This window comes from Citrus sinensis, chromosome 3 (genome assembly GCF_022201045.2).
Source record: "Citrus sinensis cultivar Valencia sweet orange chromosome 3, DVS_A1.0, whole genome shotgun sequence".
NCBI classification, from domain to species: domain Eukaryota; kingdom Viridiplantae; phylum Streptophyta; class Magnoliopsida; order Sapindales; family Rutaceae; genus Citrus; species Citrus sinensis.
In genome coordinates, this window is record NC_068558.1 from 3394337 (window position 1) to 3418175 (window position 23839).

Here is a 23839-nt window from a genome sequence, read left to right on the forward strand (position 1 = left end):
CAAATTTTAACCCTCACAAATATTCGAGGGATGTCTACTCCTCACTCATGGGTAAGGGAGAAGACTACCTTCACTCAAATTAATTGAGGAAGGAAATACCCCCACAATGCTTTTGTGGGGGTTCGAACTGCTGCCCTCCAAGTTGGAGGGCAGCAGCCCTGGCCACTCGGGCTACTGCCCGAGTGGTTTCCTTTTGCTTTGAATTGACATCAAACTAATGGCACCCCTTGTTCCTTGGAATGTTCTTCCCGTCTTTCAAGGTTAATGGCCTTATTGCTTTTCCTCTTTCGGCTCCAAAGAAACCATTAATTAATATTACAAAGGAGGAAAAAAAAAAAAAAAGACAGTATAATCTACATGATTGTCTTTGTTTGCTTTCTTTTACATTCACTCTTTCAATCGGGACATGATTGACACATACATACATTTTGCTTCCATGCATGCATAACTACGCATAATCGAGGCCATTCTCAATTTAAACTTAAAAGTCTCATTAAAAAAGAGAAACAGTGTTTCTCGGGAGAACAAAGAAAGAGAGGGAGATAGATTGGGGTCGGACGTTGACCTCGATCGGCAATATGCGTATAGCAAGTAAAAAAAAAATGCAGAATCAGCATGTGCTACAAATCCAAACGCGGTGAACTGATCATGGGGTTTTCGTAAGTTTAAATACACGTTACGAATCAATCATAGAGGTCAATAGAATGATAGTCAACAAATAATACATTAAAGCGTGAGCAAAATATTCATATAATTTTACTCTTTAAACACCAAACTATTTACTTATATTATGAACAAAAAATAAGCTCTCTCTCCAAAGACCCTTTAAATTAAAAAAAAAATTATTTTAATCAAATTCTTCTCTTATTGAATTTAACTATCTTCCATTTTTTTTTCAGTAATTTAGTTATGACACTTTTCTCTAGATCTTTCCCAAAAAAAAAAAAAAAAATTTCCTCTAGAAGCTTTTCATTTCTTCTTTAACAAATCCCTAGAGGATGAGATCTTTCTCTCCTTCTCTAGTGGAATCTCGTTTTTCTTTTTGTTTTTTTTTTCGTTGCAGCCTCCTCCTCTTTATGGATTGAGAATGGTTGTCTTGTTTTGGCCTTCTCCACCTTTAGATGTAAGAATGGTTTTTTCTATTTCAGCTTCCTCCTCCTTCAAGTGTGAGGATGGTTGCTGCGTGTCTATTCAGATCTTGATTTATGATGGTTATGATGTTGGTTTGTTATGTTTTTCGGTGCATAGCACTTCAACTTTTAAATTTAGAGTCTACGTACCTCATATTTGTAAAGTTAAAGGGCGTGGACCAATCTTTACAGTAAATCTATTTTGGCACCTATTGGAAAGCTTAATTATATGGTGGAGATTATATCAAGAGAGCTAGGGTGACCCAAATGGAGCTCAAATTATACGAGTACCATAAATGAAAGATTTTACTTCCAGTGTATGGTATTTCTTCCGATTCTTCAATAAGATTTTATAGGTCAATCCAATTAGTTACTATAATGGATTTCTACATTTTGATCTTTGTAATGTATGCTGGCATTATATTGCAAATTATTGTATTGTTGTTATTTGTTTAATGAAATATCATATTTTCTTGTTCAAAAAAACTATAACACTTTTCTCTATTTAATGATAATGATATAGAAAATAGTATACTATTATTTGAAGAGTAAGAAGTTATTTGGTAATATTGAAGAGATAAAAGGACAATCTCATTTGAATAATTTTTTTGTAACCCTTATTATTACTGTAGCTTTTCAAATGAGAATTAAGATCTCATTTGAAGAACCTTTTGATGATACTCTTAATAGTGGTGCTACAAATATAAACAAAAATTAAGTGATAAGCTAAGTTTTTACTAATCAATGAATTAATGGTTGTAAGGTAAGAGAAACAAAAAATAAAGTTATAACTATTAATTTAGTGCTAATCCTACAAGTATAGCTTGCACATTTCCACATGACCTGTTTCTTGCTCTTTTAAGGCTTCGGCATCTAGGTCAAATTCCACCACTTATCAGCCCATGTATAAATAAAATTGGGAAGCCCGTTACGTTGAACCCTTTATTATGCTTAAGGCCTTGTTGTATTGCACAAGCAGAATTATGCACGGGCTTGAGCGATCAGGATTATGCAACGTGTCAACATGTCGTCTGCCCATGAAACACTGACGCCTAACGGCACACTCAGCTCGCACTTCGTGGAATGAAAGTGAAAAAATAAAAAAACAAAAATTGAAAGCAAAAAAGGGCGGGCTTAGTCGATCGTTAATTCAAATCAAAACGCTCTCCTTCTCTTTCTCTATTCATCATAGACACGCTTTACAGAAATGGAGAGCAGTGTGGAGGACTCTGTACGGACAAAGATGGAGTCGATGCGTGTGATCTGCGACAGAGAGATTACGATCAATGAGCAGAAGATGGACTCTGTCACGGCGTCGTTTCTGCAGTCACTGGAGTCAATCAAGGCCAAAGCACGAGCAACCGTCCAAAATCAATGTGAGAATCTGATTTCACTTCCGCTCAATGGCTATAATTAACGTTTTGCTAGTTGCTTTTACAATTCGTGTGAAATTAGGGTTTATTGAACTCAGATTTAAGGACTTCATATCTCTAATATTTTGAACCAGTGATTTCTAGTTTTACTTGAGATCATTCAGTTTCGTGTTTCCTTTTTCCCTTTTTTTCTTTTTAACAGCGAAATTAGAGAAGATGAAAGCCGATTTGAGAAAAGCTGAAGATGAACTCGTCAAAGTATTAGCAGGTACCGCTTTGCTAATGCTAAATTGAGTTACTATGATATTTGTGTTGCTTGATGTCACCAAAATACACAAGTAAGATGTGGATAACTATTTAACGAGTATCAAAATTGATATACATATACATATATATAAATAGTGAGTGTTAGAGCATTTAATTTATAGCATCACATTAAAATTCAAAAGAAGATTTTGTGCTTTTGTTAAGTTTGTTTTTTCTTTCGCAATTTGATGATTGTAGGTGAAATATGTTTGTTTAAACATATTTCATTGCCTAAAGAAGTGTATTTATTTTTTCATTTTATATGCATTGACATTTTTAAGTTGTGCTATGATGGCATTGATTTAAGTAGTTCCTATACATTTAGATGGAAACTATAAAAATGAAACTTGAAGTTTGTGTCCTTTCTTCTTTTTCTATATAGTGAAGACACGTAAGGAGGCCAAGCAAATGGCAACCAGGGACTCCATATCTGTGACAAAAGCAAGATTAGAAGAACTTAAAAGAAATGTGGAAGCTCAGAGGGCTAGAAGAGATGAGTACTCTGCAATTATATCTCAACAATCGCTAGGTGATTTGCTTTTGTTTTACTGGCTTGTGGGCTATACCTTCAGGGTTATCATCTCACATTTTATAAGCTGTGTGAAACCAAATGAAAAATCACAGTATTTTTTTATTGGGGTGTCTGTTTTCATGAAGTTGTAATTGTTTGTATGTATATTCAGTTGTTGTTGCAAGCCAACCAGTATCAGAAATAGTGATGTCTTGGATCTGTCCAATAAGAATTAGTTAGGGCTGGTGGTTGTGGATCATAGATCTAAGGAGGAGTTATGATAATGTTATACTAGGGTTGGATGCAAAAGGTGTTAGGGCAAGGTTGAGACTTTTGGCTATTTTTCGACTCCATTTTGTGTATATGAGAAGATAATATGGACTCATGTCAAGCTGACAGCTGAATTTCAATTAATTTTATGAGTTCCCTAAATCTGAAGCTATGATGTTCGTTTTAGCTGGGGTAGACAGTCTGTTCAATTGTTAGAATTTGTGATTTATTCTTTGACTATTCAAACTTGATGCATAGGAATCAAAAGGAAATGATTGTGAGGGGAATAGGTATACATTGTATGCTTTGATTGAAATATAACAACATAGTAAATTGATAAATGGGGCTTCATATGTGTTCTTCCTTATAGTCTCTTCATTTTTCTTGATAAATGGTGAATTTGTTACGTTGTTAGTGCATGTAACCCTGTTTGTCATTGAAGGAATGGTGTCTAGTTTACTGCTGCTTCTGTGACAGTTTTCTTTCTTCATTTTGGTGCCATCCATAGCTTTGGCCACGACTGCAGAAAAGACAAAACAAGACCTTGAACGTAAAGGACAAATTCAACAGGCCATTTCGTGGTACAATAGGGTTCTTGGATTCCATATTGAAGGTGGACATGGTAATCAATGTAATTATGTGCCATTTATTTTATTTTCCTTTTCAAGTTTGATTCTTTTACTTACAAGATCCTTTTCCTGCAGGGGTAAGATTCACTTTCAGCAACATAAATATGAAAAATCCAAATGAAGGGTATTCTTTCACCATTCGCCATGCAGATGATACCTACACCTGTAAGTACAGTTTCTGTTTCTATTTGATGGTTTTCATATTGTGATACATTCTATTAGATTCCATATTAATCTTTATCGTAATCTTCAGTGTTATATTGCGACCCACCATTGAATGACATCAAGGAGTTGATCCAAGAGTTGAACAGAACAAATGGCTTATTCAAATTTGTCAGAATTATGAGAGAGAAGTTTGAAGAAGCTGCAACAGTTGGTATTTTCAGCTCATCTGCAACTGTTTTTCTCACTCTGCTCTCTGAGCTGGCCACTGGGCGGTCTACTTTTCTGTTCTCTAAAATGCTATTCAAATTTACCAATGCAGCAGATAGTAAACTTTTATCGTTTATTTTTATTTTCCCATTTAAGTTCAACTTCTTTTTGTAATCAACCTTTTTGTCATTTGTGACTCCCAGGATTGTCATCGCAGTCGTCAACTCTTCACCAAGATTCTTGCACCATCAGTGTGTCTGCTCCATCCTTTTCAGTTTCAACTGACAGAAGTGAATCTCCAGCCAAGACTAATGAATATCAAATTCAACGTGGAGAAGTCAATAGACAAGTAAATGAAGTCATCCACGGACATGAGTCGCCAACCAAGAAAAATCAGCTTCATATTCAACATGGTGAAGTTAGCAGACAATCTAAGAAGGCTAACCATGGAAGAAACGTTAATCCAGCTCTTCTATCTCCTGGATCAGCATCAACTCCACGTCGTTCTACTCGCATTAAGGTAAACTTGATTCTATATTCTTGCATATGATTTTGTGTGTTTTTACAGTAGTGAAGAAGTTTATTTTCACAAGAAGTTAGGACTTAGGACGACTATTTTCCTACCTACCTAGCGCCTTCTATAATCTTGTTTATATTCATATTTCTTTAGGACTCCAATCTCAGTCTTGGGATTAAAGGTGAAATAAGACTTTTTCACACTGGATTTGATAGCAGCTATATGCTTCAAGTTTCCAGCTTTACCTGCAGGATTCTTGTGCTTGCAGTTGTACTCATATCAGATGTCATTTGAAGGAAATGTTTTGTTGGCATAGTTAGAATGTGATGTCCGTACTTTCAGTTATACTGAAGATACTGAAATATGTATTAGCAGGCTAAAAAATGAAGATAAAGCAGATGTTGCTATGCTTCAACTTGCTTGGTTAATTGTAATCTGTGGCTTGATTCTTCGCTGGTTAACATCGAAGGCCGGAACCTTGATCAACGTACTTGTACCTGAGAAATTGTCACTAAGCTGACATGTCAGCCCAAGCTTTGCCACTCAGCAAACCATCAGTCTCACTGGATTGCTTTGGGCCTTTTTATGTATTTCATTAACCAAATGAAGAGGGGGAAAAACGAAACAATGGATGAAAAGGAAGGGTGACAAATCTAAAATTCTCTTGTATTTTCAATCTACTCTTGATCTCAATTTTTTTGCATGATTCATGAGCTAAACTTTGTTGTCTGTATGTTCTAATGGTAACCCATTTTTTTGTTGTCATGTACTATTTTTTTGTCTGTATGTTTTAATGGAAAGCTTTACTTTCTACTCGAAAAAAAAAAAAAAAAGCAACAGTAAGCTCAAAAAAGAGTTTATGTTCCTTGTTCACTAACCGAATTGTTTCAATACAAGGATTGTTGCGTCAGCATACATCTTCAATATAACTTGTCAAGATTTAAACCTCAAATGCGACACTGGTGAGGCTTTCGGAGCCTCCATTCCGTATAATGCATGAAAAAGAGGAAGAGATTGGAGTAATACTACAATAATAATGAAACAGCCACGTCTGTTATTTTAATACTCATACAATTAGAGAAATAGTTATAACGGAGAGATTCTTTTATTCCTCACAGTCGCGTATACCATTGCTTGCTACTTTTGATTAAATATACAAATCCATGATGCTTAGGTGCATTTGCATATGTACATGGCGCCTAAATTTGTTGTTTTAACTTTTACAAATGCGAGCAGATAAGTCACAAGTGCTTTACTGATGGCTGACGCAATCGTCTGTGGATCAATGCACGGGTCTGCTTCCACAGCTTTTTAGCTTCAGATTCATCATTGGCCAACGCTGAGCAGTTGCTTTCATTGCAGTCTGCAAAGTATTTCCCACTGACACCTTCTATTTGCGGGCTCAGAGCTGCGTAGCATGTCGTTGATGCCCCCTGCATCCACAAATTTCACGCCCGCCCCTTTATCACAATTTGCTCAACCAAATTAAACCCTATTTCTCTCTCTTTAAAAAAATTTAAAAAAGAATCATGAATCTTTTGAACAAAAGAGAGAACTGGCATGTCCAAACAAACCTGAGATATTGATTTTAGTAACTTGGAAGCAATGAAGAACAGAGAATCTGCATGCAAAAATAAATTTGCGGCCATTGGACTTTATATTATTAACCATTAAAACTAGAATCCCTTATTGTGAAAATTGTTGTCAACTGGAACTAATTCTTGCCTGTAATGAAGCCCTTATGAGCTCTAATAATCCCTGTCTTTACAATGCCTGGATGAACTACATTGATAGTTACTCTTGCATTCCTTGCCTGCGAAATTGCAATAGAAACGTTTTTCTAATAGTATCAAATCATTTCCTAGCTATTTTGGTCTAAAATTTGGCAAGAAGTGTTACCTTGAGCTGCCTGCTCATTTCCTTGGCATGCATTATGGTAGCCAATTTGGACTGAGCATATGCGCATGTGCCATTATAACTGTAAGCATGCAAATACATATACATGTGTGTTAACCAATGGACTGAGCTTGAAAAGAAAATGAGATAAAAAAAAAAAATTGAGAAAATTTACTTTTTTGGATTGAGGAGTCGAGTGAAGCAGAAATCATCTCTCTTAACCCAACTGTGAATTACGGAAGACAGATTAATGATTCTTCCTTGCACACCTGTCTCGGCAGCTGTTTCTATCATCTTTTCTAATACCATTTCTGTCAATAGATAATGGCCTGCCAAAAGAATATCATAATCAAATGAATTATAAATACTTCAGTTTTCCAATGTGTGATGGATTTTTATCCCACTGATTAGATTATTTTACTATGAAATTTGAGCTTTTTTTTTCCTTCAAAGCTATTGTATTAATCCTAGAGGGGCATGCATAATAAAGAAATTGAGAATTACCCAAGTAATTTGTAGCAAATGTCATCTCAATTTTGTCTTCTGAGAACTCCAAATTCTTTGAATATACGCCCGCATTATTTCTGGGGGAGAAAAAGTAAAAAATCCCCATTATTAGTCTAAAAATCTCTCTTTAACCATTTGGGTTAAAATTTAAAATAACAATAATAAAAGAAGCAGAAAACTTGTAAATATACATACTCACATGAGGATGTTAAGGGGTAGCCCTAGAGCTAGAAACTGATGACAAAATCTCTGAACAGAAACCAATGAACTCAGATCAATCTCAAATAACAAAACCTCAGCATTTGGACTCTCTCTTTGAATCCCTTCCTTCACCTCAGCTGCCCTTTTCAAGTCCCTCGCCGGAATCACAACTCTCACACCTCTCTTTGCCAGTACTCTCGCCGTTTCGGCCCCGATGCCCGACGTCGCCCCTTCACACATCAAAAAGAAATGATAACGCGTGAGGATCACGATCAGTTTTTTTTTTTAATTGTTTTGATTTTCAGAGTATAAAAAATACCCAAGTGAAACTTTTGTTAATATTAAAATACAACATGAGACAAAAACCATATCTTGCTATTGCCACAACCAAAAAACGAAAATATTCCCAACTTTATCTTAATATATATGTGACTGTATGCTGATTGTAGGAATTATGGAGAATAATAATCCAAAATTCTTGAGCTTTACTGAGATTATATATCTTCAAATGATATTATTCTTCGAAAGAGAATTAGTATACTGCAAAAAAAAAAAAATTGCATGAGCAGTTTCCGTTTGGTAAACAAGAAAGCAATTAGTTTAAGATAGATCCGTCAAAATTTTCTCATTCCAGAACGAAATATATATGAATGGAGAAAGCAATGTAACTGTAGCACGGAATTAATTGGGAAGGGTGAAAATATTTTTCAGGAACAAGAAGAGCAAATATATATAAGAAAAAGTAAGAACCATGCAATTTTCATGAATCTTTGAAGGATCCAGGAGAGAGAGAGAGAGAGAGAGAGAGAGAGAGAGAGGGGGAAAAAATTAAAAAAATAGTGAAACCATAACTATTAGATATACGAGCTTAATTTACTCTTAGATATATGACACTCGATCAATCCCTTTGTTTCATAAACTTCCATGCACGATGCATCAGCAACAAATAAAAAGAAAAAGGTGACAAGATGAAATATGTTTCCCTTCACCTGACTGAAGTTGGTTGCTTAGTTATTAGTTATAATCTTGACTAATCTACTAACCGGTGATTATGGCAGTGAGATGAGAAGCAACTGAGCCTTGAGTAACTTGTTCAGCAGTCGATTTGGAGCCATAACCGCTGGGGCCTGCAATGCCTGCTAGATATCTCAGTGTTTCCTTCATTTTTAACGCATGTGCTGCTGCTTAGAATCTCAGTCAATCGCTCAAAACAGCTCTATCTATATGGAATGGACACAAATATATAGCAGAATATATAAAAGTTCTGAAATTTTCGGGTAATTTATGGACCACTTTACTTAGGTGGTCTCAAGTCTCAACCAATGAATTGCGTCACACATCACAATTTCAGAAACCAATTGGCGAATTGATTGGTGGACGGTTGGGACCTCTTATTTGACTTGGTCGACAAACGCTGATTTCTTAAGTATATTTAATTATATTTGTTTGTAATTTGAGAAAATGCGCCGTTATTTATGGTGCTTTTATCCCTCATAATTACTGTCCCTTCTTTATATTGTTGCTTCCTCTGGGCATTTTTCTATTTCAACCGCTGCTTCATGTACAATTTATTAAAGAATTATGACGTGAAAATCTGATATCCTGACATAATCAATATTCAAAACTTCTATGTAACAACCTGGGATCAATACATGTCGAAAATTATAGGATATAGAAAATCATAGTAACCTATCAAAATAAATAATGGAAAAATGTCAATAACTCCTTGGTTAATTTAGTTAGTACCTCCTCCCCTTATCTACAAGGACTAAAGTGGATATTTCAAGTCTCTCTAGAATTATGAGAATAATATATATATAGAGATGTTCCAGTCTGAAATTTTAAAGTGCGGGAAAGTCTGGGAAAACTTTAAAAATACACAGTTTTAAAGACTTACATAAAATTACTATATATATATATATATATATATATATATATATATATATATATATATATCTATAATGTTTATGGCGACTAGAATAATTTATTCGATGGTCTCTTAGTAAATAAAACATGTAATAAACTCAAGATCTACAATTTTCATGTTAAAAAAAATAATAGAAAAATATTTTGGTCTTGATAATAGCAAAATGCAAAAATCAATAATTTTCACTTGTAAGAAATTTGAACCACGTTAAAGAAATGGAAGTGAAGAGGATTCTGAAAAACAATTGTTTTATTTATATATAAAAAGAGAATGAGTATATATATAAATGTTCCAATCCAGTATTTTAAAGTGCGGGAAAATCCAGAAAAGCTTTAAAATCGCATGATTTAAAATGCTTAAAACTGTAAGCCTTTAAAGCTGTGCGGTTTTAAAACTTTTCCAGACTTTCCCACACTTTAAAATCTCTGACCAGAAAATATATATATATATATATATATGTGTGTGTGTGTGTGTGTGTGTATAAGTATATACACCCACACATACGCGCGCGCACACTCACATACATACACATAAAGATCTTAAAAATGAGTAAATATATGAATTTTGAAAGTTGATCTAGAGAGGAAAATATTGGGCACGAAATAAACTTAATTATGAGGCATAAAAGATATTCAACGAGTGACATGATTAAACTTGAAGGCTTTATTACATTGCAAGAAACCCAAGCGTACAAACACTTCGACCCCTTTAGCTCCAAGAGTGTTCAAACTTGGTAGCATACATAACTGTGGATGGAACTCTCACACGTGCACATCTAGAATACATTATAATAATAATTATTACATGCAATCTTATGTATTCAGAATGTTTTGGCAAAAAAAGATGGACAAGAAAATTGGAGAGAACAAAACAGCTTTTGGTGTTTGTGACCACCCGTGTCACTCACGTCTGCTTTTGGTCTCCATTAATCCATGGCCATGGCCATGGCCATTTTTTTCCCAATGCTTCACTGTGGGAAATGATGGCCATTGTTGGAGATTTGATGGACTAAAAGAGAGCATTGAGGTTGACTCTTCAACAATGGAGCTATGAAGTGTCTGTGCAAAAGGGACCCTTTGGTCTCCCATTCTGCATACATTTCCAATCAATTTGCCACTAGTTTTCGAAGCAATTCTCTAGGGCTTTCACATGTGATCTTTCTCTTATACTCTCGTTGTATTCTTCCACTCATGGCGTGTTCACAAAAAGTGTCAAAAGCGAAAAAAAAAAAAAATTGATGGGGAGCACATATTTGTAGGCTAGCCATTAATGCATGCTTGTTCCAAACAAAAGCACTTCCCCCATGATTCAAAAGCTAAAGAGGATTTTAGCTTCTTGTGCCAAAGGAAAGAAAATACTAACAATCTGCCTGTGGGCAAGTTTTCTTAATTTCAACTTCATTTTTTGTCTTTTCTATTTCTCACAGGTATTTAATTTTGTTAATTGGTTGTTGTTGAATTAATGGTTGGCAAAAGGAGAGAATTAGTAGTCTACACAATACGACCAATGAAAAGGATGGCGGAAAACATTCACATTGAAACTTGTAAGCTCTCAAATTTCAAATTAATCCATCATTTACTTTGCCTTCTTTGAATATGATCATCATTTTATTGAAGGAAGTTTAGTCCTAATTAACGTTATCAAATCACTAACAACTCCACCAAATTAGTCTAAACTGAGCTCTTAAGCAAAACCTTTAAAGATTTAATCTACTAACTCAACAACCCAATAGACAAAACCCTAATTAATAAAGGTATATATAAAAATTAAGTTTAAAAAAATAATAAGCGTGTGATTAGAAGAACCCTAGGGCCCAAATGTAACTATCGTTTTCCCTCCATTCACAATTTTTTTCTTACCTGAATTGATGCTCTCAACAAAGCTAGAATTAACAGGGCCGACAACCCTAAATTTTATTCAACACAATTCTCCCTTTTGTCATCCATGATGATTAAGAAAAGTAATTATAATTAAAAAAATAAAAATAAAAAGAGCTAGTGTATATCATCTTAATGAATGCTAGCCCCACGTGCCACATACAAATCATGGGATGACAAGTGTCCCAAACACTTATGGGACTTTCATACATCTCACAAGCCAATCACGGGATATAGTGGGACACAACAAAATCCTAGTGTTCTTATCTTATTGTAACTCTAATGTACATTATTAGCTCCAAATTATTAGCATCATGATCTAGGTTAAATGATAACTAAATCACAATTGAGTATCTTGATTTGCCTTGTTTGGAAGCTTATGAGGTAAGATTTGAAGAAAAGGTTGCCTGTCATTATCTTTATCCACCATATCTGACCAAAAAGCTAGGTAGCTGGACCCTTAATAGTGACTAACAAAATAAAAACTGTACAGTAAATTTGCTGTAGCTTCCATGTTCATGGAGCTGGAAGCTGGGTGAAGAACATGCAAGGTGGTACATCATCATCATTACCGACATGAAATTGAAACATTAAAAAAAATCTTTCAAAGTTAGGATTACTTTAAATTATTTATTAACAACTAAATGAGCAATTGAAGATCAAAGCAGTATAATTCAAAGACAGTATAATTGATGTGTTTGCCATTTCTTGGTGGGTGGACAAAATTTATACATGGAAGGGCAATTTCATTGTCATATATGTGGCAAAGAAAATGCAGCTAGCTTGATCATTCCTCAGATTTCAAAAGAATAATGATGAGTAATTTGTTTAGTTCAATGTTTTTTTTTTCAAAAAAAATAATAATAATTCAATGTTTCTTACCCGAATGAACAATTTTGACCAAGTCCTAGACCAATGAATTGTTTAAGAAACAATATGTTGAAGATATAAAGTGGTTAATGTGTAACGTGTACTCAAAACAACCAATTCCACCAAAATTTACAAAGCTGTTGATGTTCAACCCCTATTTGAGTACAAAGAAAGCTTGCCCGTGTAATTCTGCCACGACACGGTCCCCCTTAACTTTGTAGGGCTTGAAAGGTTGGACTATAAGCCCACTCCTAGGATTACGTTAAGAGAGCAAGAGCAAGGCCGAGATATGGAAAGATTTAAAAGCAGGAAGAAACGGGGAGCCCGCCCACAACAAATTCGATTAATTTTTTCTCCTTTGAGCATTGGAAACCCACGAACTTGGTTTGGGCCTTAATAACATATACCCCTATAACTTCTACATCTATTTTAATCTCTACTTTATACTGAAGAGGTAGATGCAACAGCTAATTAAAAAAAAAAAAAATTCAAGTTTGCTATTAGCTAAGTTAAATAAATTAAAACTTATAAATTAAAATATAAAACATATACTTTCACAACAATCACGTATCTAATTTTGACTACACATCAAAGTCTCAAATGTGTTTGGATGAATTCTGAATGAAGTCTATCTCCAACATGTTTGGATGAAGTTTATTGCGATATAGGCTTACAAATCGATCATCAGTGCTGAAAGCAGATTTAGAAGTAACAATGATAATTGAAATCGCCAAAATATCTCTCGCAATTCAAGACAATATAGGATAGTTACTACCATTTACCTTCCACCAAGCTAAAATATCAAAATGTTTCTCAACATTAAATGGTACTAACTTTTCACCCAAATAAGTGTCTAACTCATCCTTTATTTTATCATTACCAACATTAACAAAACTAGTAAACCCCAAAATCCATTCTGTTGAACTCCTATGGGAACTTAAACTCGACATGGAATGAGAAGTACTTAAAGAACTAAAGTTATACCTAGGAGAACTAGCAGCTGATGCATATCTAATTTTGTACACTTTTACTATATTTTGACAATCATCATGTACTATTTGGACAAGAGAAGTAGAGCTTTTAGAGCTATCTCATAAAAAGAATGAAATAAAATTGTTAAAAAAGGAAAAAAAAAATTAGACATTTCAACATCTACTCCCCAAAGCCCAAAGTTTTTACTTTTATTTGTAAAGACAACAATTTATTTAATTTTCAAATGCTCTACTAAAAAAAAAAAAGAAACGAAAAAATTTCAAAAGAACTTATAGGATAAAATATATGTTTATAGCCATTAAATAAGAAATACCAAACAAGCCCTTATTTATAACTAGCCCAAATTAGGAATGTGATTTTTTATGATTGCGTAAAGGTTATTTATATATAGAGTATCAATATAATGATGGAAACTTACTTTTACATTGTAATAATTATGTGGTTTTAAAAAATGTACTAATTTTTTACTTATGTCTGTCTCTTTTGTCAATAATTATATATTAGATTTGACGTGATCTATTAATTAATTTTTAATATAGTGCATATTTTCCTTTTATATCACTTGTACTAAAGATAGCTAAACCAATACAATAATCTTGTGACTACACCTCTATTAAGTTATAATTGCTTCATAATAATAATATTAGTTTGGTCTCAATATTATGGCTGTACAAAAATTTTACTACATATAGTTAAGGTTCATGTGAATTGCCTTTGCAAATTAAAAAGTCTAAGTAAAAAACTTAGTAGGCAAAATATTAGATTGTTTCGATTTCTCTAACATTCTTGAAACTCGTCGTTGAGAATTTCTTAGCTCAGAAGTTGAAACTTGACTATCTCGGTCTCGAGATTAAAAGTTCAATTCTCTTCACATGGCTGTGACGGTAGAATTTCACATAATTTAGGATAGGCCACTAGGCCTCTAAAATTTTTGGACTTACTCTTCCCTTGTTTGGGCCAAAATTTGGAGCTGGGCTTTGTATGAAATATGAATCATATATATGAAGGTTTGTGCATAAAACCGACTCACAGAGCATACAGTATAATACTTTTTAACTTTGAAGCCGTGATGGCAATCCGTCATTAAAGATCAAAATCACCATCATATAATATATAGCTTATTCTTTTGTTTATCTTCAATGTGTGCTTGGCCTACTCTTCTGGAAGGATTTTCATTCGACACTTTTCACTACATAAAGTATATGAGCTAATTGTACAAATATATTCTGGCAAACAAAGAGAGCAAAGTGTAAATACTTTACCTAAATAATTTTTTTAGTCACACATGTTAACGATAGTCCTTTTATTTAGTGGGTCAAATCTGTCAACAAATAAATCTCACTCTTAAGCGTATGTGGAGTATAGGCTGGGGGAGAATTATGACTTGTGTAATTCCAGCCACTGGTGCTGAATTAAACAAAACATCAAAGTTTCATGGTTATTATAAGACATAGGTATATGTATTCTTTTGATTACGGAGATTAGGATTTGTGTCCAAGGACATGCCACACTCGAATCGAATAGCTTGATTGCTTAAGGGTTACTGTAGTTCATGAATCAAGTTAGATGGCTTATGGCTAGAGGTTGTTAGTAGCAGAAAATGAGTAAAGAGGTAAAATTATACGAATAAGTTGATTTTAAAGAGGCTTTTATAAATTCTTTCAGCTATAATCACATCTATATTGGATTTTTCTAATTAGCTCCATTATTTTCCTTTATAAAGTGCACTTGCAAACTTGCACGACAAATATAAATTGTTATCGATATGTGTGATTACTTCAAGCATTACTTATGCCTATTTTATTTATGAATTTGCAAACACTTAACTCTTTGTATTTAATTTATTTAACATACGGGGATATTGCCAATGAACCTTTGGCCCAGCGGTTAATCTCTATTCTTACATTTAAGAAGGATTGTGAGGGTTAAGCATTATGCATGAACTCAAAACTCTCTTAATTAAACATTATGCATGATTATCCCTCGCCTGTGAGGAGTTAGATATATCTGATTATCCCTCGCTGGTGAGGTGATTGTAAATATCAGTGTAATGTCAGCTGTAATAGTAGTTGAGTTAGGTATATCTGATTGTACATAAATTTGAGTTGAGTTAGGTATATCTGATTATAAAAATCAGTGTAATGTCTGCTGTAATAGCAGTTGTAAATATCTGTATAATACAGTAATCTGATGTGTAATCAGTATTTAAAAAAAATACAGGAATATTAATGTCCTCGTCGCGTTGTAGTTGCTTTACTTGCTTGCTAACTTGTATTAGATAATGGTAGTGCTATTAGTTCTTAATTTGTTCACAAATTAATTCCCTGACTGAAAAACGAATAAGGTTATTGTAGGAATTTAAGATACAAGCTTAATTTATGGATACAGATAATTTTCAGTTTCATCCCCTGAGATTTGAGGTCCCTTCATTTAGATAGAATGTATAAGAGTATCTCCACTTTGCACCCCTACTGTTAGTATAAAGTTTAGTATATATTCAGTATGTAAGGGCATTTAAGTAATTGTATGTTAAATTGATTAAATATTTAAAAACGTTTTGAATTTTTTCACTTTGGAAAGTGGAATATGTCATAAACATTGTTATATTCAATGGGTAACAGTAAAAGCATGTTAGTATTCCACGAGTTTTACACCAAATCTAAAAAGAATCAATATATGCTAGATAATAACATAAGCATGTTAGTGTTCAATGGGTTAACAAATCTAAAATAATCAATATATGCTGGGCAATAAGATAAGTATGTTAGTGTTCAACGAGTTTTACATTAAATTGAAAACAATTATTTGTTTAATTTTTAACTTCACAAATCGAAAAAGTAAATTCATATCACCATTACAGCTCCTAACCGAATTCCTTGTTGTGATGAACAATATGTCAGGAAAGAAATCAGAACCAAGTTTGACGGGAGCTGATGTAAGAGTTCAAACTGATTCAAGGGCCATGAGCGAATACCGGCGACAACGAAGAACTCACCCACTTGCAATGGAGCGGCATGCCAGGTAACTAAAACTTTCCTTGTTTCTTGTATTTTTTTTCCTCCTTTTTACAGTGTTGGGATGAGCTAAAACTGAAGCTGAGTTCAACAATAATACTGATGTGGGTCTTCTAAGTTGGTGCATATGGTTTTTTTTTTTTCTTTAGATCATGAAAATCGATGATAAAAATTATTGTTTTAGTTGGTTATTTCTTCGTTGGATACTAATTTTGGAGGCTGACTGCTGCTAGGATTAAGAACTTGGCAATATTAATTTTATTTGGGTTATATGTTTTTTTCCCCAAATTATGAATATTCATTGCGTAAACAGTTGCTAGGTTGTTTAACAACTTAACATCTTGTTGAAGATTGATATTTCGGGCAAGATTTAGAGCAATAATATGAAAAATGCATGTATTTATTTATACTAATAAAATCTGCACCTGATGTTCTTTTTTTTAGTAATTATTAATTGTCCAAATTATTGAGCATGATAATGTTGGTTTGTAGATTGAAATGGGAGCTTGAGCCTATTTTTTGTTCTACAAACTTAATGAAGTAAAACAAATTTGTGAATGATCTAGTGACCAGTACATATCTTCTATTGTGTACTGACGCAAGGGTATTTTAGTCATTTACACAGTCAATTAATAGTCAACTAAACTTTATACTAACGGTAGGGGTGAAAAGTGGAGATACCTTTATACATTCTATCTAAGTGAAGGAACCCCAAATCTCAGGGGATGAAACTGAAAATTACGCTTACGGATACTTAGATCGCCACGTCATCAATATTAAACACGTACGTAACTCGTCAGACGGGGACCCCGCAGCTGATTTGTTTTTTTTTTTTCACTTGCATCGCTAAAATACGCCAAAATTAATTAAATTCTAGGGTTTTCCGTTTCCATGGCTTCACGGACTCATCTCGACGATGTAAGTGCTTCAGTCTCACTGTTACTGTACACAAAAGCATACATTATATGCGTTTTCTATTGTTTCCTTCAACTTAGGGTTTTAAATTGGATATATTTTTTTGAGCGTAGGACGACGATTTTGGCGGCGATTTTTCTGCTAATCATAATTCTAGACGTTCTGGTCAGTTCAATTTTCATGTAACGCAGTATTTTTTTTTTTTTTTTATGTAGAATGTGATTTTTTATTTTAAAAATTATTTGAATGAAATTTTATAGGCTCGAAGAGAAGCTTCGGTGATATTGAAGATGACGAGGACGATATTTTTGGTTCAAGAAAGGTATTTACTCAATTAAAACTGACACTGATGTGAACTAACTATTTGTGTGGAATTGTTGTAACATTGGACTTAACTGATTTTTGTAGCTCTCCTAAGCTCCATTGTTTGTATTTGATTGATTATTTTTACAGTTTCAGAATATTGAATTGGAATTTTCGCACTCTGTTTGAGGGATAATGTTTTGCTTGCCCTTGTTACAGGCTAATTCAAAAGTGGAAGAAACTGCTCCTGGAGTTGCAACTGGGATGATTTTGTCTCTGCGTGAGAGGTTTTATAAAACCACTGAAATCTCTTACTTTGCTGCTTAGATTCCTAATACTAGTGGTTGTCATGTAGTATTCTTCAAAGCTTCATTTTATTCTTGGGATTTTCTTTTGCAGTCTTCAGAACTGTAAGGACACACTTGCAACATGCCAAGTATGTATTTTCTATTAATTGGCATACTTATACATATATTAATTCTCTCTCTTTATATGAATGTGTGTCTTATTTTTAGTTGATGCGTGTCTATATGTCCTTGATAGTCCTTGAAACTACCAAGTTACTTGCGCTAATGTTAAAAGATAAGGCTATGACATTGAGGATTAAGACTGCAATCTCACTAAATTTGGATAAATTTTCCTTTGGAAAATCGGTATTTGCAATTTGTTCTTAAGGTCTGTAAATCTTTTTTTTCTTTCGGTGTGTATAAATTTTACAACATCTAAGAAAATCAGTCAGTTTTCCTTTAGAAGGACCAATAAGGTATGAAGGCCGGGTGTTGAACCTTATTTATGATGATGCTGAAGTTAATACATGGTACTCTCGGACCATGCAAACTTACATGGGATGTGGTTTGGTGATTGTTTTAAATGATTCCCCTTTGATTCTATTAGATTTGGCTTGGTCTTTTTAGAAAATCTTCTGTAAAATTGTCCTACTTTTAGGCTGTTGAAGCTACAAACTTGTATTAGTTATTCGGGACATCAAACTTGTATACATTACATGTTGGATGGTGTCACAAGTGTTCCAAGATTGCAATTGTCTCTAAATGGAATTTAATTTTGAAGATTTCGTGCTATTACTGGAACATGCTAAACGGTTTGGCATAGAATATGGTTCTGCCTCCTTTGATGCCTCCCAGAATTTTGTTGAGTTATTGAATTATGGCCATGTTTCCAGTTGGAACTTGAAGCTGCGAAGTCGGAGATTCAGAAGTGGCATTCTTCATTCCAAAATGAGCTCTTCATACCTCCTGGGACATCTCCTGGTTAGCCTTTCCATAGATTGTTGTACTTGCTCATTTTCAAGTTTATTTAAACGTGTAATTTTTCTTTTCTTTTTGGTAATCATATCATAAGTTCTTTATTTACGTTTCAGACAATTTATGTCTATTTTCTATTCTTTGTAGAACCTAGATTAGTCATCAATTATCTTCAGACCCTAAAATCCTCCGAGGAGATGCTGAAGGAACAGGTTAGTTTTTTTAAATTCTGTACCCGTAACAGGTAATGTGAGAAGGCATTTTTTCCTGCATGATTTCATCCATGTTTTATTCTTGTTATCAGTTAGAAAAAGCAAAGAAAAAGGAAGCTGCCTTCATTGTAACATTTGCAAAACGGGAGCAGGAGATAGCGGAGTTGAAGGTAAGACTTCTTTTTGTTCCTTTCCCACCACCCCCCATCTTTTGGTTGATGTGTCTATTTGTTAAAATATTATTAACATGGATATTATGATTTCATGTTGCATTTCCTTTTGGGAATATATTTATTAGAAAGAAGATTAGTTCATTTGAACCTCACGTGAGAGATTCGTTTGTCATGGTTCATTTTGCCTGAGTGCACCAGGGCACCTCAACTAGAGAGTGAGAATTACTTATAGCTTCCTTCAATCCCTCTTATGTGTTCACTGTCATGTAGGCCAAGTTCCTTGAGTTTAAGCTAATTGAAGATGAAGTATTATAGCAGGTGAAACTGATTGACTGATGGTCCTTTTTAATTGATATTATTCTGGAGATGCATAGGTTATTGGGTGAGACTTGAACAAATTAAATTGATGTTTTTTATTTCTCTGTACAAATAATAGGTTTGTCCTTTGCTAGACATTGGTATAAGATTTTCATGGATGGAGTGTGGGTATTCTGAGTGATGGAAATTTAGCAACTTGTAACTTGAGGCATTTTTCCTTTTTGTTTTTCAGTATTTTATGATGATTCTGAACTTTTCTCTTCTGTTAAGCTTTATTCTGCTTGCTCAATTGATGTTATGCTCCCCTAACACTGATTGCATCTTACTGTTCAGTCTGCGGTTCGAGATTTGAAGGCTCAGCTTAAGCCACCATTGATGCAGGTATTATAGAATATTGTAACAGGGGTATGCGGTATTTAGTTCTTGCTTCAGCTTTTTTTATGTTGTGTTATTCAGACTTGGATGTTTATATAGAATAAACTTATACTGTGTCATTTCCTCGCCATTGTTTGATAAGAAACTATAAATCTATACCTATCAGGTGTCTCCAATAAAATTGTGTAGATCAATCAAAAGGCTGACACTAATTGCTGTCCTGTTTTAATGATCTTGCTGGCTGCTGATTTTTCTCTGGTGTTTTATGTGTTAGGCAAGGAGGTTACTGCTAGATCCAGCAATTCATGAAGAATTTAGACGTTTGAAGGTTTGTGCTTAAAAATCGTGATTGCTACTTAAATTTCTCTTTGCCACAGTTCATATATGTGTTACCTTATTTTAACCAGGTTGGGTTCTTTGATGCTATATTTGTCATCGGAGTAACTTGTCTGAAAATTCTGAGTAATGCGGGGCCACTTGCTAGGAAACCCTTGGTTGATGCTCTGCAAACATATGTTAATATGGAGCTCTCGCTCATCCTGAAATCCTTTCTTTTGCATGTGGATATGGTTTCAATTGAAGGAAAGAAGTTGAAGGATTTTTAAAGGACTAGAGACCATAGGAAGCTGATAAGAGTTGCACTTTTAGCTTTGTAGAACTAATGGTTCTGCTTTCATTGATGATTGTTGTTGGGAAAAAAATCACTAATTAAGTTTTTTGAAACATCATTGTCGTTTTTATAAAAATGAAGATGCTGAGTGCTTTACCTGTGAGCCATTTGGCTGCTTAGAAGATTACATCTAACAATTGCTTCACTTGCTGTCAGGAAATGCTTTAAAAGGTTTTCTACAATGAACTGATGTTTAAATTTTTTAACACTTTGAACTTTAAAGTGAACTTTTTGCTGTCTTATCATGATGGATCTTTAGTTTTATTGCCATTTTCACCACTATTTGAATGATACTTGCATGTAAAAATTTGGACCCTTCATGTGAGCTTGCTTTTGTATGCTTTTTGCTCATCAGACAAGTTGTTGATGGTTTCTTTGATTCCACAATGCTAGAATTTGGTTGAGGAGAAGGACAAAAAAGTGAAGGAGCTGGAGGAAAATATAGCTGCTGTTTCTTTTACTGCAAACAGCAAGATGGGGAAAGCACTGATGGCAAAGTGTAAGACTTTGCAAGAGGAAAATGATGAGATTGGTCGTCAAAATGAGGAAGGCGAGGTATTGTAACTTTACTTTTTTCTTTAGAAAACCATTTTTATTTTTCTTTTTAAGTAATATTTTCTGCGAATATCATGTTATTCCTGAGTGGTTATTTCAAGGATTTGTTAATAAATCTTATTAGTGATAATATTTATTTTGTTTCCAAAAGAAATTTGATGGATAATTGTGTTTGCATATGCATGTAGAAAACAATGGCATGTCTATATATAGAAGGGTAAAAGAAGGTGGGCGGTGTGGTTCTCTGGTGTGGTAAATAAAGAGCGAAAGTTTGTTTTTGAACATGCGAGTTCCTGAAGTAGGACAGGAACATGTTTACTGCTGAGGATGGCTAAATTTCGATATTACTTTTTTGTTGAAAGTACTAAAATATTAAAATGCAATTTTATGTGCTTGAATTCAGAATTAAATTCCGTGACGCATTCTACATGACATTGTTGAAGAAATTTCGACATATCTATATCCTTTGCTCTAACTTATTGTATTGATTTCTTTTCTATATGTTGTTCTGCAGACACATCAATTGTCAGTAAAACTCGCTTTGCAAAAATCTCTAAATGCAGAACTTAAAAGTCAATTTGAAGGTTAGTGACTCTTAAATTGTGTTGCAATATGTCATCAGTTCGATCCCATTGAATCATTTTTCATTCTGTTGCTTGCAGCACTCTATAAACATATGGATGGACTGACGGATGATGTAGAAAGATCAAATGAAATGGTATCATCATTCTCATTCCTTTCCTATTATTTATTCGTATACTTGGATGAAACATAGCATACTTGGGGTTTCGCAATGAAGCAGCACAATCCTCTGATAGTTTGCCTAATGGGGTTGAAAAAAGAAATGGTAATTAGGGTTTATAAGTTCTATTTGGAATCTAATTCGTGGACAGAGATAAAAGAAATCTTGTTGGTGGGAATTTGAAGCAAGTAAAAATTGTTTCAAAGAGGTTGAATCACACCATTCCTCATTAACAGCAAAACTTCACAGATTTTGTCACCATTGATTTGAGCACATATATTTGTGCATTTGTGCTTTGTGTTTTATGCTTACATATCATCTATCATTCATTATTGAAGTCCTTGGATCCCTAAGTAGGAACTATATAAATATGAACCTTGATCAGGAAAACCCATACAAAGACCATGTGTCCCATTAGCTGATGTTCTAAAAAAAGAGTTCTTTTGGCTGACGTATTATGTCAAACCTGGAAATTCATGAGTTGCATCTGGTTCACAATTGAAGAAAAAAGAACATGTAGAGGGATATCAATTTGTCTAATGGTGGTTACCATGGAAGTTGATGAGGAAAAGCTATTAGACATAAAGAAGCCCCTTGTTTTAAGAATTTAAGATTTATTTAATGTCTGAACAAGGTCTGTTATAGTAATGGCTGCATAGCTCTGTAATTTGTTGAACATCTATTGTTGAATGAGTGCATGTGAATTTAAATACCCATTGCTTGTACACTGATGGCATTTCCGGTCAGGTGCTTATGTTACGAGAGAAGCTAGAAGAGAATGATCATGAACTTGAAAAGCTGAAACATGAGTTGCGCCAGAAGAGCGTATTGGAAGAGGACAAGAATGATTCAGTTTCTGATAAGAATATTGGAAATGATGTAACAGTATCTGGGGAAGCTGTAAGCTGAGATGTAGACTTGAGCAATTTTGTCGGATATTTATAGTTTTTAAGCTTCCCCCTTGGGCTTTGTTGTTTGTACTGTGTACATTAACTAGTTTATTTTTTATTTTTTAGTTTAATAGTAATTCTCGAATCTGAGTAGTCCTTTGGACGACTCCGAATGATAATATTCCCTAATTTTCAATTCAGTGCATTGCCCTTTAAAAAAGAAAAAGAAAAATGGTTAGTGCATTGCCAACTATTCCTGTAAGAGCCTCGGGCCATGTTTGAATCGAGTTCACATTGTCTTTAGAAGAAACTTGTTACCTGGTAGTGTAGTAATATTTCCTTGTGTCTCTCCACGTTTGAAAGCTTTCAAACATGGTGTATTTACTTACGGGAGTAGAAGTGAGATTTCCTTATGTCATTACACGTTTGGAATTTATAGGGTATATTTACTTATTGGAGTGGAAGTAAGAAGTGGGGTTTTTTTTGGTTTACTGTTTACATGAACATGCTTATTTAAGAGAGAATTTCGCTTCGTTGTTTCCATTTACTTTCGAAGTGAGGTGTGTGATACTTATTCTCACAGACACTTCTAACTTTTCCTTTTTTTATCATTTTCTTTACATGTAGTATAATTATATTTATTAAAATCAAATATTAAATATATTATAATATTACTTTATTTTAAAATAAAATAATATTACATTTATTTAAAAATAAAATAATATTACATTTATTTAAAAATAAAAATATCATATTTATTTAAATACTATTATTATATTATTTAATAATATTACATTTATTAAAAATAATAATTTGCAATAAGTTAAAATTATTTAAAAATATTATATTATATATTTATTTAATTATAGCATTATATTTATTTATATTAAGAATTAATAACAATGAATAGTTTATTCTAAGAAAATATTAATTTTGCACATTGCTATTAATCATAATGCTTCATTTATGTTGCTCCTATCAATAATTTTTAATTTACATAACTAAAATTAAAATTAATAAAAATTTTGTGA

At 33.6% G+C, this 23839-nt stretch overlaps 3 protein-coding genes across 5 annotated transcripts; 2 read left to right on the top strand and 1 right to left on the bottom strand.

Moving 5' to 3' along the window:
- The first annotated feature begins 2199 nt into the window (after positions 1 to 2199).
- LOC102610388 (kinetochore protein SPC25 homolog) lies at positions 2200 to 5873 on the top strand. Of its 3 annotated transcripts, none has more exons than XM_006476777.4 (8): positions 2200 to 2506; positions 2706 to 2771; positions 3192 to 3338; positions 4099 to 4212; positions 4295 to 4384; positions 4473 to 4595; positions 4795 to 5111; positions 5262 to 5469. In XM_006476777.4, exons 1-8 carry the CDS (start codon positions 2338 to 2340, stop codon positions 5400 to 5402), a joined length of 1167 nt encoding a protein of 388 aa, XP_006476840.2. In that variant the 5' UTR covers positions 2200 to 2337; the 3' UTR covers positions 5403 to 5469. The 3 variants fall into 3 exon arrangements, with proteins under 3 accessions (XP_006476840.2, XP_052294685.1, XP_006476842.2); XM_052438725.1 differs by lacking the exon at positions 5262 to 5469 and adding an exon at positions 5481 to 5873 and having other exon boundaries at positions 2201 to 2506; XM_006476779.4 differs by lacking the exon at positions 5262 to 5469 and adding an exon at positions 5484 to 5873 and having other exon boundaries at positions 2202 to 2506.
- A 266-nt stretch (positions 5874 to 6139) lies between these two features.
- LOC102611079 (short-chain dehydrogenase TIC 32 B, chloroplastic) lies at positions 6140 to 8939 on the bottom strand. Its single transcript, XM_006476780.3, has 8 exons — positions 8756 to 8939; positions 7711 to 7942; positions 7509 to 7588; positions 7180 to 7333; positions 7008 to 7086; positions 6834 to 6921; positions 6683 to 6729; positions 6140 to 6541 (listed from the first exon to the last, which is right to left on the bottom strand). Exons 1-8 carry the CDS (start codon positions 8874 to 8876, stop codon positions 6350 to 6352), a joined length of 993 nt encoding a protein of 330 aa, XP_006476843.2. The 5' UTR covers positions 8877 to 8939; the 3' UTR covers positions 6140 to 6349.
- Positions 8940 to 17197: 8258 nt separating this feature from the next.
- Positions 17198 to 23040, top strand: LOC102611384 (FKBP12-interacting protein of 37 kDa). The gene is made up of 14 exons (XM_006476781.4): positions 17198 to 17311; positions 17422 to 17473; positions 17569 to 17630; positions 17831 to 17898; positions 18011 to 18047; positions 18792 to 18879; positions 19021 to 19085; positions 19178 to 19255; positions 19910 to 19957; positions 20226 to 20279; positions 21015 to 21176; positions 21691 to 21760; positions 21839 to 21894; positions 22666 to 23040. Exons 1-14 carry the CDS (start codon positions 17285 to 17287, stop codon positions 22825 to 22827), a joined length of 1029 nt encoding a protein of 342 aa, XP_006476844.2. The 5' UTR covers positions 17198 to 17284; the 3' UTR covers positions 22828 to 23040.
- The last annotated feature ends 799 nt before the right edge of the window (positions 23041 to 23839 follow it).